Source organism: Megalops cyprinoides, chromosome 2 (assembly GCF_013368585.1).
Source record: "Megalops cyprinoides isolate fMegCyp1 chromosome 2, fMegCyp1.pri, whole genome shotgun sequence".
NCBI classification, from domain to species: Eukaryota; Metazoa; Chordata; class Actinopteri; order Elopiformes; family Megalopidae; genus Megalops; species Megalops cyprinoides.
Genome location: NC_050584.1, coordinates 51,763,669 through 51,785,087, shown reverse-complemented (window position 1 = coordinate 51,785,087; position 21,419 = coordinate 51,763,669). Strand labels below are relative to the sequence as shown.

The following is a 21,419-nucleotide window of genomic DNA, read 5'->3' as shown; positions in this document are numbered from 1 at the left end:
AGAATCAATACAGAGAATGAAGCAAAATCCACAGTTCAGCATTGACCAAAGATACCCAGATATTCAGCTGTAACTACAACAAACTTAAACTGCATTTCAGAGGGACATTTCCAGTGTATTTGGTTGCCAGCTCTGTCAGTTAGTTGTGGGGAAACTGCCGATAGGGAGTGGACAGCGGAACAGACACAGGATGGTCTGAGGTTTTCCTAACCAGGCCTCACCCAGCCGAGACCTCTGGAACGAAAACAGTGCGGTTTCCATGAGGAAAATTCCCCTAATCTATGAATTTGTCAGCAGACACTGTGAAAACAGGGGCATCTGGAGCGAGTTTGGGGATGTGCTCTGACTTTTTGGAGACGGCGGAGGCTCGAGGCTGCTACTGTCCGCGGAACTCCTTCAGCTGGTGGGGGGAAGCAAGTTCCGCTCTCTGGGCAGCGGCATCATGCGTGCCGCTTAAACACGCTCATGAGCCAGCGCCGAAACAAATAACAAACAAACGGGCGCTGTTATTACCAGGGTCGCACGTCATGTTCCCCTCATTATTCCGCTGTATCGGTACCGCGCCGCTGTGTACAAATGTCACAGAATTCAGTTTGTGCGTGCAGGAGGCAGCAGGGCTCGTTGGGAAGGCATTCTTTTCCGACGGCGTCATTAGGCAGGCGAAACCCAGAGCGAGGGACGCTCTCTATCAATAAAGCAAATAAGGGGCATCCTGCCAAAGCCAGCTTAGAGAGGGTGGCGACCGTGTGGGTAAAGGCGGTTGCTGGAGCACGGCCCGGTGGTTCGCTGCTCCCCGAGGTCCACCTCATTCTGGGAGACAGATCTTTCATCGCGGGGCTCGCACGGTGCCTGTGCCGCCGATCCCGCCATCATCAGCCGAGCGGAGGCCTCTGCGGTCCGCATGGCATGAACCTCTTTGTCAGAAGTCAGTCTCTCCTCTGTGTTTGTTATCTGTTCTCCCGTCCCGCGAACGCTCCGTTACTCGCGCAGCGGTGCGCCTATCATCTGGCTACAAAAGGGGTGCGGCCAGATCGCTCTGTTATTGATGGTCCCTCCAGGTAGCCCGTGGCGTTGAAAGGGGAGAGCCCTCCCATCCCCTGTTGCGCTAATGTCCCTCCCCCCTCCCCGCCGCTGGCGACACACCAGCCAGGGGGCCCGTACTGTCAGAGCGGCCCGCCCGCCTTCACAGGGATCCCCCCATTACGGCAGCCTCTGGCTGTCAGGGTAATTAGCCCCAGCAAAGGTAAGGGCCCTGCGGGGAGTGCACTGTAAGGGAGTCCTAGCAGCAGGGGGTGGCGGGGGGGAAATCTTCAAACAGACCCCCCCAGCCACCCCCCCACAATTTCCCGTGAACCTCACACCTGAATCTGAGTCAATGCAAGTTCAGGCAGACACAGCAGGAAGACTCTTAGGAGCCTGTGTGGGAACCCCTGTACTTTGCACTCGTCTCATATGGATACTGTAGAAGCACAGTATCATTTACAGTCATTACAAACACTGAAGTACCAACAGCTGCACATTGTTTCATGTGCATTAGCTACAATGCCGGTATTGCAATCTGATGTGTGTTAATATACATGGTAATGGCCAAAAGTGCAGCCCCATAGAGCTTCTCAGTGATTAATTAAAAATGTATTGTCTACCCAGATGGCTGTAAGATTAAGACAAGAAAAGAAATTGAGGCTGTTTTATATGTACAGAAGAGAATGTGACTCGATCTGTTGCAGTAGAATTCAATAAAAAAATCCAAGAAGGTCATCAATTGATTACAGAACTGTGGGAAGAATAATTACTTTGTTTGAACAAACAGGGATAGTTCAGGCATCACACATTCATTGACCAGAATATTGTTATGAAGTTAATGGCTAACAGCTCAAATGGCTGATGTTTCCTTAATTTTATTAAAATCCTTGTGGGTATACATTTGGGGACAAAATGATTCATGACAGCCATCAGCATACAGTTTGTACCCAGGTATACTCTTGAGGGACTTTGGAAATTGTCCCACATTTCTGCTATTAGAATGGAATGACAGGATAGTGAGAACACGGTGAATATTTGGTCAGGTAGCGGCCTTGTCAGAGAGGACCGTGTGCCAACTTTGTGGCCTGAGACAATCACATTCGTTTTGCACTATTATACAATCAGGGGTCCAGCTCCCATTATACCAACAAGCTGAGTTTTTTTCCCCCGCATATTAAAAAGGCTCTAAGAATAGACCTTTCTCTTTCATCTTTAACATTATTAAAGCAGACCTCAGAGCGCCAGAGGGTTCCAAGTAGCAAGCCTCTATCCCGCATCAGGAGATAGCTCCAAAGACGTCATCTTATAATTTGATTCCTGTTACCATGGTAGCAGTACATTAGTAATTATTTGCAAGAATTCAAATGGTTATTAAGAAACAGATTCATGGCCTGAGGGCGCTTTGGCAATCCCATTATGATTTAATTTTGCAATAAAATGCATCAGGCTACAGCTTTCAAGCCAATTGTAAAGAGCAGTATAATGAAGGAATGTCTTCACTTTTTACTACACAGAAATGACAACATATTTCTACATCTTAGCTTTGTGTTAATACTGTGGTAAACCACATTTTCATAACACTTTATGAGGACCATGAGTGCCAAAATTGCTGCAGAACTGCTTGTCCCTGGAGCATATGCCAATATCTACAGTGCATCCTTACAGTAGGTGATGTGTCTGCCTCCATCACTCAGGGAGTGCTGTTGTACAGACTTGTCTCACAGGCAAACACTGTGTAGGAGTGCTCTTTGAGGTCCTTGAGGGTGAAATATAGGAAGGGTTTAACAACAGAAATTAAACAGTACAGAGCAACACACACACACACACACATGCACACACACAAAAACAAACAGACTTTGGTGTAATTTAACATTATAAAGCTATGCTCTTTTTTAAAGTGTCACTGATTGAGGGACCTTGAAGACATGCCGCTGACACAGAGAAAAGAGACTCCGCCTCTAACAGACAAGAGGCCTCCCACACAGACACTGATAAGCCTGCTGATAGGCTGACACAGCTGGTGTGTGGGCTGGGAATGTGGGTGGGACTGGGGGCGGGGTCAGGAGCTTCAACACTCTGATCAAGACATGGTGGCTCCCCCAGGTCATAAATAGATAGATAAATAGACACTTTATTCATCTCCTTTGGGAAATTCAGGTCATCTCTCTATGATTACAGATTAATAATCAGAAATTACAGTTATTTGTAGTAGTCCTTGATTAAAATATAATTCTGCAGTTCTTTATTTATATTAAGAAGTGCTTGATCTTTCCTTAAAAGGGCATTCAAGTAAAACATCACTTTGCTGTCCTAACCCTGCCAAAACCTGAGAGGATCATTTTCCATAGGACTTGAGTGTATGTGTCCAATTAACTTATGTTCCAAGGAGGCACAACAGGACACTATTACTTTCAGATTTTAAAAGCCATGTTGTAATAGTATATTAAAGAAAATAATATCTCATTTGTGGTGATGTTGGTATAGACATGAAATTCATTTACTGTTTTTCGGAGCATTTTTTGGAGAAATGAATCCAAAAAACACCAGTCATTCTATAATGTTGTTTTTCTTGAGAGACAAATTTCCATTCTGTTCCATTGTAAAATCTTAATTCAAACCACTTGATTACATAAAAATGACATACTGTGCTACATATTGGTAATGACAGACAAGATAATAATAGCATTTACTATAAAATACATGCAAGTAAAAAAAAATATTGAATGTTTCATTAAACAGACATACAGTACTGCATGCATTTCATACATTTTTAGGTAGTGTTAAACATACTCTTTAGTAACCAAGGAGACAGTGAAGACTAGTGCTTGCAGAACAAAAAAGAGCTATACAATATATGTTGGCCACACTATAGTAATATTAATTATTTTTAAAATTACAAAACAAACACTTACTTGTTGTCATTTTTGTACCTCACTTGAAATAAAAACAAAAATGGGTATTTCAGATTACAGTAAGTATGCCATTAGATTTTACACTCACTCAACGGGGTTAAAAGTGTGGAAGGACCTTAATAACTGTGCTTCTTTCCTGTTCACCTCAACCGCCTTAACTGTGCTTTCTAACCGTCTTAACTGTGCTTCTTAACTGACTTAACTGTGCTTGGGTCTCATGTGTTTCCGGCCCCACAATACATGCCTCCCTTCAGACTGAAGCAGTCATTTTTCCCAACTTCTGACGGAAGGGAAATAACATACCTTCAGCGGTGCTCGAGAGGAAAGTTTAGGCTCCTGTCGTGATTAAAGGGAACGGGGCATCTTTAATTGTATTAAATAGAAGCCCGAAGACTGCAGGGCTTTAATAAAGCAGTTTACGGCTCTCACGTCACAAGGTGCTTGGTGCAGATCCAGTGGACGGCCGCGCCGTTACGAAACACGCTTTGTGCTCTTTCGTTAAGCTGCAAATGAGCTCTCATTGTGTGTTCCATGACAACAGCACTCTTCCGCCTCTCTTCCCCCCCCCCCCCCCCCCCCCCCCCCCCCCCCCCGGTGGCCCACGCAGCCGGGCCGTGTCCCACTTCACTGCAGGCGCAGGGGTCAGGGGTCAGCCATCGTTCCCCTCCTGTCTGCATCACCACCGTACACAAAAAACAAACACGCTGAAAACGCTTCGAATATTCACGTTGAATCAGCGTGTCTTTCATACAGATTATCATTGTGCATGGTATCCAAAGGGTTGTGGGACTGATTACCAAGAACTGTTTCAGTACATATCCAGGTGTAGAGACATTAGGTAAGTGACCTGATTATGTATTTGGCCCCTGTAGATAAATAATGTTATGGTTCACAACTAGGACATCATATCAAAAACAATAAAACAGTATGAAATATATGGTAGTTATTATAAAGCAGAGGGTGGTCCATCTAAGGAGAGGGACTGAAATAGATTAATCAAAAAAGCTAAAACTAATATTATTAGAAATACTCATAGATGAGATGTATAGCTTTTATATAGACTTTTTCTCAAAGGCTTTGTCTGTGGATCTACCTCTGCTGAGCAGTACTGGTACTGTTTTACAGCACGTAGGACTTAAGGAATCTTCAAAGTCAGTCAATACAGACAGAGAACATTGACTAGAGGAGTAGGGAAAGAAAAGTATATCATACCCATTACTCACACTGATAGCTCATTAGACTGAAATGAAATATATTTAACTGCTAAATTAGGTAGTGTGTGTGTGTGTGTGTGTGTGTGTGTGTGTGTGTGTGTGTGTGTGTGTGTGTGTGCGTGAGGGAATGGGTATGTGTGGGTCTCATGGGGCAGGGCCCAGGTTTTTCTCAAGTAATGTAATAAAACTCTGTGGCAGGGAATCCCTTTAGTTGATATTCTGAAATGTCCTAGAAACACAATCAGATTAGGAATAAAGTCAAGAATTAGATTGTACATCACAGCCGTACAGTGACTATCTAATTCTATTAAACGGTTTTGCCCCTCTGTTAGATCCATTTCAGGGGTCAGCCTTTACTGTATAATGCAGTTGATGTGGATTCACTTAATATAAATGAGGCATTCAGTGGACAGTTGCCTAGAAAAAGACTTTGTCTGTGACTGCAAGGCAGCAGTTTCTGCTGTCTGATATTTTAAGCAAAGTATGTCACGCAGTAGAGAGGCATACAAATCCACAGCACACTAAACAATGACTCAGAATATCAAAGCCTGAGAAATAACTCACAATTCATGCCATTGTTACGATATGAAAAATAGGACACCAAACTTTCAGTGTAAAACACTCCTCTCCCAGGGGGCTCAACACTGTGTTTTAACATACTTTGAAATTCATTCAAATGCTCTGAATAATACAATTTATGTAAGAATATAATACTGGGTACTAAGAGCGTAAAAAAAAATCTCATGAAAATGTTCCAATACGAATCATCTGAAAGTATTTCAGAATCCTCTGACTGGAACTTGCAAAAATGAAGGAATGGATCTGCTGCCTGATTCTATCTGGAGAGCCATTTATTATTCATAACAGTGGTGGGCACTACAGGTTATGAATATCATCCAATTTCAAGTGAAATATATGAGCCGACTCATATGAGCCGTATACTCATATACTGTAAGTGGCTTGTGATATACAGTAACGAACCCTTAAGAAGTGTAGAGGTAGAGGTGTCAAGTATGACACATTTCGGCTCTTCATGTTGCTCAAATATACACTTCCTAACAATCTGATGCCCAGACAACAGGGCCAATCTACTGCATGTTGGGTGGGTTTACTGTGTCTGTAAAACTGTTCGCAAAATTTTAACAAAGGCATTAAATAACTGAACTATGTATTAATTCAAAATGTGCTGAGGTGAACATCTGTTTCGATATTACCTTGATATATATTAAATATATAAATATATTATTTCAGTACATCAATCAAATTTCAGATATTTTTGGGAAGTTACCATCACTCTTTTAAAACTTAATGAAAGATACATCAGCTTTAATATATGAAATAAGTTCCTATTAATGAAAACGTGCTCCACTTGTACAAAGACATACTGCAGTAATTTGTTTTTGTTTTGGTTTTGTTTTGTAAAACGCATTTGTTGTTGCATCTAAGCATCCCGCATGGGGAACGAACACAAGTACTGTCTGTAAATCCCTATCACAGGTAGACCACAGTTAGCAAATTCTAAAAACACTGAAACAGGAGAGTATCTCCCTAAAACACAAAACAGCATCCCTGCTTGTGTCAGGGGCCATGTGAAAGTCAGATGTGCGGTGCAGTAGGGGACCTTTCCCACAAACACAGCTGGTTTCACATGTACCTTTCCAGAGGTGCAATAAAATGCAGGGGCTAAGGACTTATGCAATTGCCCAGCAATAATGTACTGCAAGAACACTACATCCTTCCTAATCCCTCATTATAAACATTCAATAAAAACAGAGGAGAGCCGGCGATTATGTGCCAGCACGCATACAGTGAGGGTCCCTGCGGTGCCCTCTTTTCTTTGTCTGCCCTCCCGGGCAAACCAAAGCATCACTGAAAGGCGAGCTGACACGCCCTAGAGTGCACTGCGTAAGATCAGCTAAATCTCAGAGACTTCGCTTTGTCTGGCCCCCCTTCTGGAGCCTCAGCGCGGCACACGGCCCTCTGTTCCCATCATCCAGCCTAATCCCTGCAAGGGTAACTTCAGGCAGCCACGGGCACATGCCTCTGTGCACATGCGGTACACGCACACGCATGAGCACACACACACATGCATGCATGCACATGCACACGTGCACACATGCACACGTTCGGCTGTGATCCACCACCCTCACTGTCTATGTACCGTCCATGCCATCATGCGTGGCGTGGCAACAGAGATGCCATCATGACAATCAGACTAAAACCACTGCAGAATGTAAGAGTTTGCGTATGTGTTTCTCAGACCAGTGGCTGTGTGCACCAAATGGCCTAGATCACATTTTTCAAGTGTTCAAGAGGGTGTGTTTGGCAGTGGAGAGCTTGGGGATGGAGGGGGGATGACACAGAAGAACATTGAGAGGGATGCCTCCAAACCGCAGGCCCTGGAGATGGACAGCGGCTTGGAAGTGAACGCGCTCGCTGTTCCCTTGCGAGGGCCCAGGCTCTGAAGAGTTCTGCTGGCTTTCCCACAGCTGACCTCACTCCTTCTCCTCCGCAAGAGCTCCCGGAGCTGCCCATCTCTGGCAGCGGGCTAGTGCAGCCGCTCCCCAGCGGACCTGACCCGCGCAAGACTCGCTCTGTGGGGAGCGAAAAACTCATCACACCTGGATTCCAACTGAACGCAAGTATGAAATGTGTGTGTGTGTGTGTGTGTGTGTGTGTGTGTGTGTGTGTGGGTGGGGGCATGCAGTCTCCAGAGGAGAATAAGAGGCAGTGAAATGTGGCTCCCAGTGGTGGTGCTGCAGGCATGGATGAGATGTCATTACATGAGGGCTGCTGCATCAAAGAGAGGTACCCTGTCGTGCAGTGATTATAGGGCTCCGGCTGCCAGTAAAGAGACACAGTTTGACAGGAGCGGTGAGGGAGAGTTTATTAGAAATGTGAGAAGAAGTCCTATTAGTCCTATTAGTCCTATTTTTACAGATTCTCCTCTTTACAGTGTCTGATTTCTTTTCTTCACATGACTTGACCTTGACCTTGACCTCTATGCCAGATAAAGCCCATGATATAACACTATTACCTTCCATGCAGTTGAGACAGATCGTAACCCAGTGGCCAAGATTCCCTGATGGATTGTGCCGCCAGAACTTGACAGACATATAAAACCCATCCCTGTGTGCCAGGGTCTGTAAATCAACATGTATTAAGCATCGAGCTGCGAGCGATGCCAGGCCCTGCCTGTTCCGACCGAGCGCTTTAGGTTTTGTCTGGTTGTGTCTGGTGTCTGTCCTCCGCAGAGGCGCACCGTGGCCCCCCGTGCGTCTCCGTGCCGGGTCTGTGTCCCCGCCTTGTGGGCCTGCCGGTGACTTCAGAGGTAATGTCAGAGCGGATGTTTTCTGACGGCTCGCCAGTGCAGTGCTCTGCCGTCTGCCAGAGATGACCTTTCACTTCCATGCCGCTGCTAATGGCAGCCCTCCCCCCAAAAAAATTTCCCCCGCTTCCTCACCGTTTCCACTGGGAGAGGACTCCGCACGCTCTGCGCCCAACTGAGGTAATAACTCAAAGTTGGAGAAGCTCACGCGTGCAATAAATAGCTACATGCACTGTGGTGAGCTCAGACCCTGTGGGTGTGTAATATTAAATCAGGCTTCCAGGGAAAAGCAGAGAACTGCATTGGCATTCACATGTAGGCCTTGGGATCTGCATGTATCATGCACAGACTTTGTTCAAAACGTGTCTGTTCAGTATACATGAGGATTTCCCCCTCTCCCAATGCTTTTCCTGTGGTCTAATCAGCACATAGACCCCATGGCAACTAATGCACGTTCCTCACAGTATCAGTACACCTCAGCATGACAGAATTCAGATGAGAAGGGTAGGCATGAGATGAACACCTGAGATGAGACAAGGCTCTCGAAAAGGGAGGCTGCTGGTGACCGTGCCCATGCGCTATCCCTCTAATCTTCTCCCTCCCACTGAGAGGAGACATGAGACGTTGCTGGGATTTGGGTGACACATTCAGAGAGCCACATCACCCTTCCCTGAGAGTGTGACAGAGCTCTCAGCTCCTCCTGGATTAATGACCCACCCACCCCACCCCCCTGCTGGAAGAATCAGGTGAGCATGAGATGATGTTCCTGCCAGCTGCCCCTAGTCGCCGCTGTGACAAGACTCAAGCAGGAAAGGCCTTCCCTTCAGCCTAAAGATCCTTCCCATTCATCCCAATGGCTTTTACACATTTCCATCAGAGCCTTCCCTACCCTCAAACACTACTCCTTTCCCACAAAATGCTGAAGGTGCAAACACAATAATGGTTTCAGACTGCATGGTGGTTCCATAGGGTGACTGTAAGGCCCCTGGGCAGCATTAGGATCGTGGTGCAGGTTCTCACAGAGGACGTGCTGTGGCACAGAAAGGGCTGGGTGGACCCAGGTGCCAGAGGACTGCTGGCGAGGCAGAGCAGCTCCCTCCAGCGCAGCTCAATAGCTGGAGCTGCTGTCAGCTCTTTGTCTGACTGGCGCAAGCAGACCACCTGAGCGCAGACAACGTCCTGAGCCCGCAGATGTAACCCTCAAACAGAAGCTGCGAAAAAAAGCTTTTCTAATGACAAAAAAGCTTGCTCGAATAATGGAGTTTCTTCTCCCTTACACACCGGGCGCTTTCACAGAACCAAGCTGCATCCCTACAGCCCACATTTCTTCCCCCAACTACTATATTCCAACAGCGGGAAATAATTTCTTTCTTATCGCAGAGGTAAACTCTTAACTTCGAAGTGATTTCCTCACCGGGTGGGTGCCAGCATGTTTGCCGAACGTGACATTCTGGGTTCCGTGGGACTTCGATTTGCCTGATTAATCACCTCAGACTGTCTCTTCACCCCATGCCCTGTGGGGTTTGCGGGGGAGCCTCTAAGTTCTTGATGTTTTACCGTAGCTGTTATGGAAAGCTAATATGTTAATATGGAATCCCGGCGGGGGGGGGGGGGGGGGGGGGGGGGTTGGTACGAACACAGACTTTATCAGATTCTGGGGTCTTTATCACACTCTCACTGGTAGGTTGTATCACTGCTACTCAAATCTTCTTGTTGGGCACCTTAAGATGGCTGAAATTCAGTGTGCCAGAGTCTGACCCCCTAATCCTGCCATCCTGGGTGGTGGAGGAAAAGTGTGTTTTACCCTTAACCTTTTTCAGCGTTCCAGAATAAAGACAGAGAGGGGCGATAGAAAGGAACACTGGAAATATGCAAAAATGAGATGTTTGGTCTTTTTCGACCACTTGCTGGAAGTTTGTTTACTCTTCCGTGAATGCCCTACACAGACCAGAACACAAAAGGCTTGTGCTGTCGTAAAAAAAATCTGAGAACAGCCATTTTTGAAAGATGTGTCATCTTCATATATTTTTAAAAATGTCTATACAATACAAAATACATACAATGCATTCACCTGGCTACACCACAGTGTGCAACTGGCATATGCCTAACAACATACTTGTACATTAAATCAATAGGACACATCCTCTGAGTCCTATTTTTCAAAGCTACTAGAATGCGTTGGTGAATCATTAATAATTAACAAGGCACCAACTCATGATAAGTGTTGTTGTGAATAAATTAAATTTATTAATAATAAAAACAGCTCCTGCACAAAGGATGGGGCTATTGCATTAACGGCCGGTGCTAAAGCTATTGTGTTCACAATCCACAGTTGACTGTTGCAACGCTACAGTCACTGACAATAGAGCAAAACCAATAAAATACTGTACATTTTACTCTCCGACAGTCAGAACAGTCTTTTTCCCCTCTCTGTTCAGTCAAAAACGGCCCTCAGACAGGTCTATTAAATATAGCAAGGATTACTGAAGATCAGCCCTTCTGGACCTTCAAAGCCCTCTCCCCACGCCGGGAACCTTTTCAAGTCTGTTTGAACTGCACTCTTCAAGGGAGAGGGGAAGGGAGAGAGAGAGAGTGCGAGAGAGAGAGAGAGAGAGAGAGAGATTGGAGGGAGGGGGGTGTGTGTGAAACAGAGCGAGAGGAAAGAAGAGTCTTGTTCATGCACCTCATTGCTTCATCAGAAAGGAGGGGGGATATGGGGGCATTTGGGCAGGGTGCATGGTGTCCTGCTTCTTCCTCCGTGGAGCAGGTCCTTTGGATGCCCGCAGTAAGCTCTGCCCTGACGCCCCTGAGTACTCCCCAAGGTGAAACGTGTGGAGAACACACAGAGACAGATCACCCAGCCGTGCCAATGGATGAAAGCACAACTCACCACAACTTTAATTCGATGAATTCCACATCAAGAGGCATAATGCACCAATTATTTTTTTTTTCTTTCCAAACTGAATTACGGTACCAATAACTGCCCAAACTTGACACTGATTTTACAACAATGCTCTTTGTGAACAATAAATGGAAGGCCTTGTTAAGGCAGTTTGTACTGGGGACAGTTCGAACTACAGGGTCTGATTTGAATGAGCTTCATGCACTAAGATCATACAACTAGTATGGTAGCCAACAGTGCTTTTGTTAAACGCAGAAAAGATCACATTTTTAAATTAAGGCAGGGAGCTCTCAATCGCAGTTTAGACTGGTCAGCCTACATTAATTTACTTTATCAAAAATCTAGGGCAGCCTAAATGGTTTCAGAGTAAAACAATGCTTGTTGGTTTCCCTGGATCCAACGCAGCAGTTTTCCCAAAACACCTAAAATTACTGTTTAACCTGTGCACTTACAGTATCTTACTTAATCCCATAAGAATACACCATTGTAAAATGTAGGCAGTAATAAGGGCTATAATACCATATTACAATGCTACTCAAAGCATTGCAATGGGCTACAGAATGACAAACAAAAGCCAAAGAAATTCACTGACAAAAACCATGCACAATATTATAATGCACACAAAGTACTGCTTCAGTATTCTGAAAACTGTGTTTCTTGTTGCTTTAGGGCATGGCCTTTGTCCATAAAATTGGTACAGTGTCGTGGCACCAGCAGAAACGGTTATTGTCAGTCAGTGTGTGCGTGTGTGTGTGTGTGTGTGTGTGTCAGTGTGCAAGCACTGTATACATGCATGTGTGTGCACGTGCATTGTATTTCAACAGGCTGTTCTAATTTGTACAATCTAGATTTGTCCTGTAGCCTCCATAGTTCGGAGCTCTTTTCTAAAACCACTGCTTCACTCAACCATTAAAGCTGATCCGGGATTATATAATGGCTTCTCTTTGTGTGACGGCCACTCACTCCCTCTTAATTTCCTGCTTATCAGCAGCAGTAGTGTAATGAGAGCTGCCTGGACTAGTTCCCATCTGCTCCAGACCAACCGTTTGATTCAAATATTTGTCTAAGATTAGGCAGTGGTGGGCCACAGCCAAGTTCCACCAAGGGGCAGAACACAAGGAGATCCACTCCACAGAAGTGTGCTCTGGAAATACCCATTGGAACAAAAATGGTGCCTTCTTCCCTCCAAGCAGATACATGGGTTACTTTATGTCAGGTTTTAATTTAAACTGGTGAAAAGTCTATTAAAATGTCAAATTAAATTAAATCAATTTTTTTGTCGGTGTCAAAATTGCTATTATTTGCGGTATTTGAAAGGGTGCAGACACTGAACAGTTCCAAGAGATTCTTACAGTGTAGATAATTTTTGTTTGTTTAATATTTAAAGCCCACATGAACAGGGTATTCTCTAGTCTAAAATGTCTAAAATGAGATACTTTCCTTATTCTAATCCACACGTAATCTTCCAGCAGACGGGCAATATATTTCACCACCTGAGCGCACAAGAGTTCTACCCTCAAACCCCACACTCTGGCATCCACATGTTAACTTAGCTTGCCAAGTCCACCTCGGATAGTCTTAACAGATTCACTGACCCCTCTAAACTACTTAAGATTATGGACGTCACATTAATTAGGGATTAATTTGCAATTTGGTGAAGGAAGACGGGCTCCCCTTTTATAACTGATTAAAAAGATTAACATCTGTTTACGACTGCGTTGACCGATCTTGTTAAATTTCCCACCGTGTGGTGCACAGTGGTGCTCGGAGATGTCCACAGTGTCTGGAGCCGCTACAGCATAAACACAGGCCGGGCCAGCGTTCTCTGGGAGATGAAGCATGCAGCCACGCCCTCTCCCTGGCCCACACAATGTTTGCATTATGTAAGGGTGTCTGCATCTATTTCTTTGTCTGGAACCTCAAAGGTGGGTTGAATGCCAAACGAACTGCATGGTAAAAGCCGAACGGTATGCCTCCTCCTTGCAAACACAATCTGGATGGGCATTCTAAAAACATAAAAGCAGTAAGTAAATCTCATGAACCCTTCAACTGTTAGCTGGGGATTACATTCTGCTCTTATTGAATAAATCACAGAAATCAACATGGAATTTTATCTCCCAGATGGAATTTTAAAAATGTAAATTCAATTGGATTACATTACTGATAACTACTTTAAGGACTCTTTACATAAAAGGAGTGATGTATGAGGTTTATTTGCTAAGTGAACACACACTAATATATCTCTACCAGTCTGGAATGTCTGAGAATACATGATAGAAAATACCGATGGCAAGGCAAACCATTTAAAAACTCCATGTTTTGAGATCTCTGAGCACTTTCTTGGAAGGAGGAATGTTTTGCAAATTAAGTGCCAATTATTACGACGACTTAGATCTGGACATGATACAACTGCTACTTTTAGCAGGTTGTGGAAAATGTGCCCCAACCCTCCACCATCAACATCAACGCAACCCCACAACCCCCACGGCCCTCTGCCCTCTATTCCTACACGCATCTGTATGACCCCCCCCACTGGTCTATCCGGCCCACCCCCACACCTGCCACCCCCAGACTCCTACCCCGCTCCCACACTTCATCAACGAACTGCAAGCGCAGCACCGTACCTCTCACCATGTCAAAACCCCCGTACTGCGACACCTAGCTACCTCACACGACGGCAGCAGGCTATACAGCGCAGCGGGTCATTTTGGGAGACGAGAGCCCCTTCCCCCGAGGGCCTGTCTGAGCAGCGGAGCGGAGTGCTGAGTGATGACAACGACGTGAATAGCCAGAGCTCCCACAAACACCCCGCTCTGTACGCCTGGACCATGTCTCCAGCAGTCTGTCTCTCTCAGCTCTTATCTGTAGCTCAGCCTGTGGACTCCGGCTCCAGCTGGGGCCCCATTCATGACCCCCGCTGAGGCTAGCTGAGGCAGGAGGTCATGTTGGCCAACGGCCTATTATACGTCCAACTTTAACTCACCACAATATGACTGAATGAAAAATAGAAAGGCCCTATAGCTGCTATGGGTGGACAAGTAATTAACTCGTTGGGCAGGATTATTAAAGATGGTCTTAACTTGGATTGTGTCTATGTTTATTTGACAGGTGGTGTGCAAAACTCTGACAGGAGCATTTAGGGTCTTGGAGAGATACTGCCTTTTTTCCAAGTGGATAGAAAAAAAACGCAGTAGACTGACAGATATACTGGAGGGGCTCAGTAACATGGCACCCACTTCGCAGTGCGTCAGGATGTCCTTAGCCGATCCAGATAATACCAGCGTCACTGGCCTGCTAGTGCTGCCCTCTGACCCTCACACTCTAATCTGCTTCTAAGCAATTAGTTTTGTTTATCTTTTTATGAATTTATCTTTAATTTTTTGGGACATGCCACAGGAAAACAAACTCCATCTTAATCTTCTAGAGTGTTGTGCTAGCAAAACATCCTAACAACACATTGGAAATATCTGGGGTATGTACTGATATAAACGTGTTTATGTTTTCCAAAAGCAACAAAGACATCAGAATTTTTGCACTAGAACCAGGAAAAAAGATAACGCTGACATTGTGTGTTGACATGGTTTAATGTGACATTGCACATTAAACCATATGGCTGTCTGTGGCTGAGACAACCACAGCAAACCATGGCAGATCCTAAGAGCTGTGGAACAGATGGGACATGGGGTGGCCCTAGATCAGTCTTGAGAGGCAGGCCCAGGGTCTGCATATACTCTTCCTCACCCTATACACTGCGTCCAGCCCTGCCACTCTGATCTCAGACAGGTCGGACTGTATCTACTCATATCCACACCACTGGCAACACAAAAAATTCAACCCCCAAAAACAAGAGACTATAAACCATCACGGCATCCGATTGTCTGTATAAACACAAACACAGCTTCACTTCATGATGCATTTCGTGAACAACACAGAGTGTCTGAGAAATCATATGGAGCCATAATTGGTGACCATCCCCCTATCTATCGTGTTGAGCCACAAGCTACAGCAGGAGCTGTAGCAGGTGTGGCATAGTAGGCCGGTGACAGGGGACTAGTGCTGACTCACCTTGAGGAAGAGGGGCAGACTGCTTTAAATAGAAATATGGCAACGTCTGAAGAACAGAAAATGCGCATAATCACACAGGCAAATCATTTTATTTCCTCCCTCATTTTCAAAGCAGACTAATTAATGAACAAACTTTCTTGTCATTGGTGGGGTGAGAGGTGAGTTCAAAGAGAGAACCTTATCAGAGGGCTCCTCACTTCAGCTGGAAAGCATTGACCGTAAAGACACCATAAAGCAATAAAGATGTCTACGAACAGAGCCAGGAGAGAAAGGTGATATCATCATAGATGCATGGGATGACTCTAATGTTGGAGAGCCTTCTTTCTCCTCTGGTTTTTTTCTGTATATTTTATTTTCAGGGCAAATGCTCGCAGCCACAATGAATCCATCAGCCACTGACAGGAGCAGTCATCCAAGAAGAAGGAAGTAAAACCCAACCCCAGAAGATCTGCCTTTAAACGCAATGTTTTTACCGGCAAACTTTCCCAGACTGGTCCACATTAAATGTGGATTAAACAGCCTGAGGTATGGGGATAAATATGCTGGGCTGTGGGCAAGGTTTGAATGTCTCAGGGAGGGGGGGCACCCATGACCACATGGGTGCTTGTTACTTTTTTTGTACATTACATTAGATTTTGTTAAACTAATGGTTGACAGAACAGCTTTGTGAAAGGTTTTCAGCTCAGACCAGACACCCTTGAGCCAGGGTTCATCTAATGTACAGACACTTCAGGTATTCTAGTATGTGGGGATTTTCCTGGGCTGCTTCTAAGGGTTCCACAAAAAGTACAGCCGAAAATGTATGCATGACCAGGCAGGACCCGTGAAGCTTGTGGGGTTAGAGTTCATCCAATAATTAGGGGTGAAGATATGACATAGCAGGGGATAAAAAAAGCACTAGTCTCCCTCAGCTCTAAAGTAGTGTTTTTGCCCAAAACATGGAAAGCACAGTGTAAGAAGCATTAAGCTGTTTTTGCATGCTTTGAAGAAATTCCCCTACATGATCAGCAACTTGGCCTCTATAGTAATGTCTTCTTTTAGATCCTCTTTTTCAGGTAGTAATTTTTATTATAACTCCATTTCACTCCTCAAATAGTAAAGCGTTCCAGTGCTGAACCAATTTTTCACACAGAATAAAGAAAGCATGAAATAAGACTCTGTCATCGCCTCAACCACTGCGTGCACACATTCACTGCATAGTTACATCATTAGTGGAATGAGACAGCACTCCTTGAACTCACACAGAAAATGCACGTGAGTCAGCTTTGAGCTCCACTCTCTCCAAGGCCCTCTGCCACTGCTCCCAGCTCTATACTCCTCCCCCCCCCCCCCCCCCCCCCCCCCCCCCCCCCCCCCCCCCCCTTTCTGTGACCTCTTAGGGACAAAAGCAGCCCCACAAATCTGTCTATCCACTGCATGCTCTGGCCATTGATTGCTCTTAAGTTATGGGGTGTTGTCTTGACCTGGCCAGTCGCTGTGTTAATATATGGCTCCAGCATTCATTACCACTGTCATAACATTTGATTAAAGCGACTGGTCCTGCGCTGGCCGACCCTTGGCGGGTAGTCTCCCCCCCCCCCCCAACAGAAGTTAGAGACCCAGTGTCTCATAGACTCCTCTTCCAACTAGGCTCAAATAGCCTTCATGTTAGACAACCTCCTGTTTATTCTGATGCATCAGCTGTTCAGCTAAATAAGATGGATATAAACAAAGCATTCTTTTCCAAGCTTTGACTGCGCAGTACATAATGTCTGAAGTCTTACCACTACATTGCTCCCATCACTACAAATGCAAAAAGCGAAACAAAATCGTCACCTTTGGTATTATAGCACGTTGGCATATAATTTGCTATAGGAGCCTGCAAAATTCCATGAACTATTTTTTTTTCACTCAAATTTGCGGTAGTAAAGATTATTTTGCAAGACGGCCAGTAATTTTCCCACTGAGAGAAATATCTAAGTTAAACAAACTACAGAGCATGGCTTTGGGCTTCATTCCAATTCTATTCATTAAACCACAAAATAGACCTATAACAAACCCTTGCTGCCAATAACTCTTACAGGAAAGCAAGAATTCATTATCTCAGATGTCTGCCAAAGCCCTGTGGAGTCTTATAAATGAAGGCTGTCCTTGGCAGGGAAGATTTCCCACTCTTTTCTTCGGCAGCCTCGGGTTAACCTGGTTTTCTTACACCACAAAAGGCAGGCTGACTGTCTGTAGGCCTATTCTGATCAGCAGGCAGACAGACAGGGGAAAAAAACAACCTGGACTTTCCTGGCCTGTCCACAGGGTCCGAACCAGAGATGAGAGATGAGACACATCATCTGGGAACAGCTGCTCTATATTTAGTGGCGTTGACTTCACCTCTCCACACCCCAGCGGGCCTTCACACACACATACACTATTACCTTGTCTGCTGCTCATTTTACTAATAGCCACCAGTCACTGGAAACGCACGACACACTGCAACTTTATAAAAAGCTGAAATTTCTATTTACAAGTCCAAAGTGATTTAATTAGTGTGGGATATCTCAAAGCATAGAGAATGCAATCAGCCAACATGTTATATAGGAGTCCCAAAAATAAAAACAAAACAAAAAAAAAACATGATAGTGTGAGATGTGGAACAGATGGCAAGAAATTAAAACCTCAACTGAACTTGTAAGAAGAAAACAACAGTTCAAAGCATATTTTTTTTCCTCTAATAAGTGGACTTTCTAACAATATTCATCAGCTGTAACAGCAGCCTCATCCAGCAAACTGAAAACGCCAGACAGAATGTGAACATAACCGTGGTAAGAAGCTGAAACCCTGAGAGAAGGATGCAGGAGTCCTACCTGGTGCGGCCTGCATCTCCACCAGGCCCCCTGCCACGATCAGGGCCTCAATGATCTTGACATGGTGCTCAGGGTTCACATCCGCACTGCCAAGACATGAGAAGATACAAGACTGTCCATTACACTAAGGTCCAAACTCTTACAAAACTGTGAGATGCACACAAGCATCATCAAGAACTAGAAGGATCTATATATAATCTGTGGGGATTGTCAAGGATCCACAAGTATGATGTATTGGTGTTAGGCAGTTGATATGAATACATGTTTCTTATTTCACCTATGTTTGTACAGTAACTTCTATTTAACCATTTTAATTGGAAAAATACAATAACGTAGTATAGAAGTATTGAATTCCAGGTTACTGAATGTGAATTCAGTGTTCCAGGTGACTGAGTGTAATGTTACATCTTTCTCAGAAAGTTCCAGATCATCCTGTGGATCACATGGTTTGGAAATGCTAGCCCCTGCCAAAGCATGTCCACACAATTACCTTCAATTTCACTGCATTTTCTGTTAGCAACTGACAAGATAAGTACAGATTAAGATAAGTTCTACTGCTGGAGCGCAAACAAGTATCTGTTGAACAGAAGAAGTGAAACTGGCTGGCAGTTTTCCATTTACATCTCTATTTAATTTTGCTTTGGCAAAAGTGCTTATTTACTAATTCATTTTCTGCAATTCTTGTCCTGTGATGATTGTGTGACTCAAGTGAATCTGCTGACTAAACAAATGCTTGTGTGAGGCACAAAGCATTCGCTTGGACTCTGCTTATTTCATCAGTAAGTTCACCCTACACTGAAGGACAGCGTGCAATTCCCAAAGCTCAGGAAAACCCCGTGCTGTCACGGTATTAAGGTCTGGTCCCTGAAAGATTATCAGAGGCTTACCTTGCAATTATCATTTACTATTCAATTCAACATTTCCTTGGAAAGAAAAGAAGCAGTATTTGAAATCAAAGCCAAGTTAAGGTATTTAGTCTGAATGCCAAGCACCCTCTAACCCAATGAGGCGTAAAAAAGACTTGTAAATGCTTATGCCCCCAAACACCTACCCTGGGTTCCATTTTTTGTTCACAGAAACACCGTAAGTGCCTTTTAATGTGGCAGAAGGAAGGAGTTATCGTTTGCCAACAAAAACAGCAGTGGAAAGAAGAAGGAAACACACAGTATGTGCGTGACCTGTCAATATGTTGCCTTTTCAGAGAAAAGACTGCCTTGTGCTACACCCTGCCATACAGCCCTCCCAAAATACGACGGTTTATTCCATGCACTGCATCTCACCAGCAGTGTTTTTTTTTTTCTTCTTTAGAATTTCTGTTTCCTGTCTCACATTGAGGTGGTGGTTGGGAGCCTTGTTGGTCTAGTCCTAATGTTTTTCTTCAACGTTCAAGTGCTCTATTCATGGCGGTTTACAGAAAGGAGGTCAGATAAACATGCATTTATACATCTGTTTTAATGGCTGTTGGCATGAAGACAAAAACCAAAGGGTCATATTTACAGAGCCCATGGTGCGTTGTAGAGTATATGCTGGTGTATAATAGCATGTTCATTTTTCAGAACTTCAAAACAACAATTCAGGGCTATGTCAGAGTCCATTGGTAAATATTATCAGTTCAGGATCACTGCCGTGAATTTTCAAACTTCTGAGCAAATAGAACAGGAAAGCAGGTTTTTTAGCAAACTGTGCCTCTTTTTCAGAGTTAAATTGCTGTCTTTAAATGTGAAGCTATTTTTTTCCAGTGTAATAGAAAAAAGTGCTCTACAGGATTATTGCTCTATTTTCCATTTTAGCAAAATATTGAGGTATTTACTCACATGAGTTTCATGAGTAGCTAATCCCTATCTCTGGATCTCTACTGGCATAATTCTGGGTGAACAGCAATTGCACACTGGTTACGCTCTATCTCAGTAGGTTTCATAGCTAGGACTACTACAGATCAAACTGATGTGGCAACTGGGATATACTCTAGCAATCATATGATCATCCAAAACACATCTTTTTGGCATAAGGTATCAAAGGCAAAAATTTATTTCCTGTTCATATTTTGAATAGTCACAGCATTGTTATTAATTCATACACAAAAGATAACATCTCCGAGAATGTTTTCAAGTCTTTGATATTTGTGAGCTCAAAAAAAAAACAGAACGTTGTCATGCCAGGCGATTCCCACTCTTTTACTGTTTTAAAGAAGAACAGCTGCCTTGTACCTGGAGAGGGAGTGTTTAAAGAACGCTTCACTGAAGGCCTGGCCTAGCTGCCTGGGGCTCGCCTGGCTCTGTGTCCCAGCCTGAGCCACTCTGCACAGGTATCTGGTCAGGTGCAGCAGAAGCTGGTGGTTAGGCTGGGGGATGCTGGGGGACTCCAGAATTCTCTTCAGCTGTTGCCCACACTCCTCGATGCTTTGTGTCTCTGAAATGAAAAAAAAAAAATTGCAGCCCTTTTTTTTTTTAAAAAAAGAGATGACTGTGGTGACTGAGAAGTCACAATGAGGAACACTGAATGACTGAATGTCTGTGATTTTCCAAAGTACTTTCCAGTCCCCTCCTATTAATGAGCAGCTGGGGAGCTCCTACCTCGTGTCCTGGTGATGCGTCATAAACACACAGAAGAATTATATTTACCAGAACACTTTTGCACGTGTCTTTTTTTTTCACTTTCTTAAGCCAGTGTTGGAGCATGAGGGGTACTAATGGTCTTCCTGGTGGTTTATTTTGGCTCTTCCACCCATTCTCTCCCTCTCTGAGCAGGCTGATGGAGAGGCATGTCCAATGTGGAACACCTCAGAAAAAGACCATGCCCCCTAGGGGCCAAAAGGGGGTCATGAGCACCCAGGACGCCATGTCACTGTAATGCAGAGCCACCTCTACATCGTATGGCTTATCCCTAGGATCAAACCCAGACAAAGCAGCATTCAAGAAGTCTATTTTTTCTGCTTTTCAGGCCATGATATATTATGCTTCATTCTGCGTGTATGGACGTGCATGCTTTTTCAAATATTCGAATGTCATTCTGAAATTGATAATCACTTTATTTTTTTTTCCCTTCAGTTGTGGTTTAAATAAATGCTGCTCTTTCAGTGTGTCAAATAACTCATGACCCTAATTAATGCTTCCTCATTCAAAGCGATCTGATCATAAA

General features: G+C 44.4%; 1 protein-coding gene across 1 annotated transcript in view; it reads right to left on the bottom strand.

Annotated features, from left to right (window-relative positions):
• pik3r3b (phosphoinositide-3-kinase, regulatory subunit 3b (gamma)) overlaps positions 1-21,419 on the bottom strand; it is a 125,797-nt gene that overhangs the window by 46,810 nt on the left and 57,568 nt on the right. Inside the window, exons 6-7 of the mRNA XM_036517456.1 lie at positions 20,489-20,690; positions 18,282-18,367 (exon numbers count right to left, since the gene is read on the bottom strand). Of these exons, the coding sequence (XP_036373349.1) occupies positions 18,282-18,367; positions 20,489-20,690 (288 nt within the window). The remainder of the gene's footprint in view (positions 1-18,281; positions 18,368-20,488; positions 20,691-21,419) is intronic.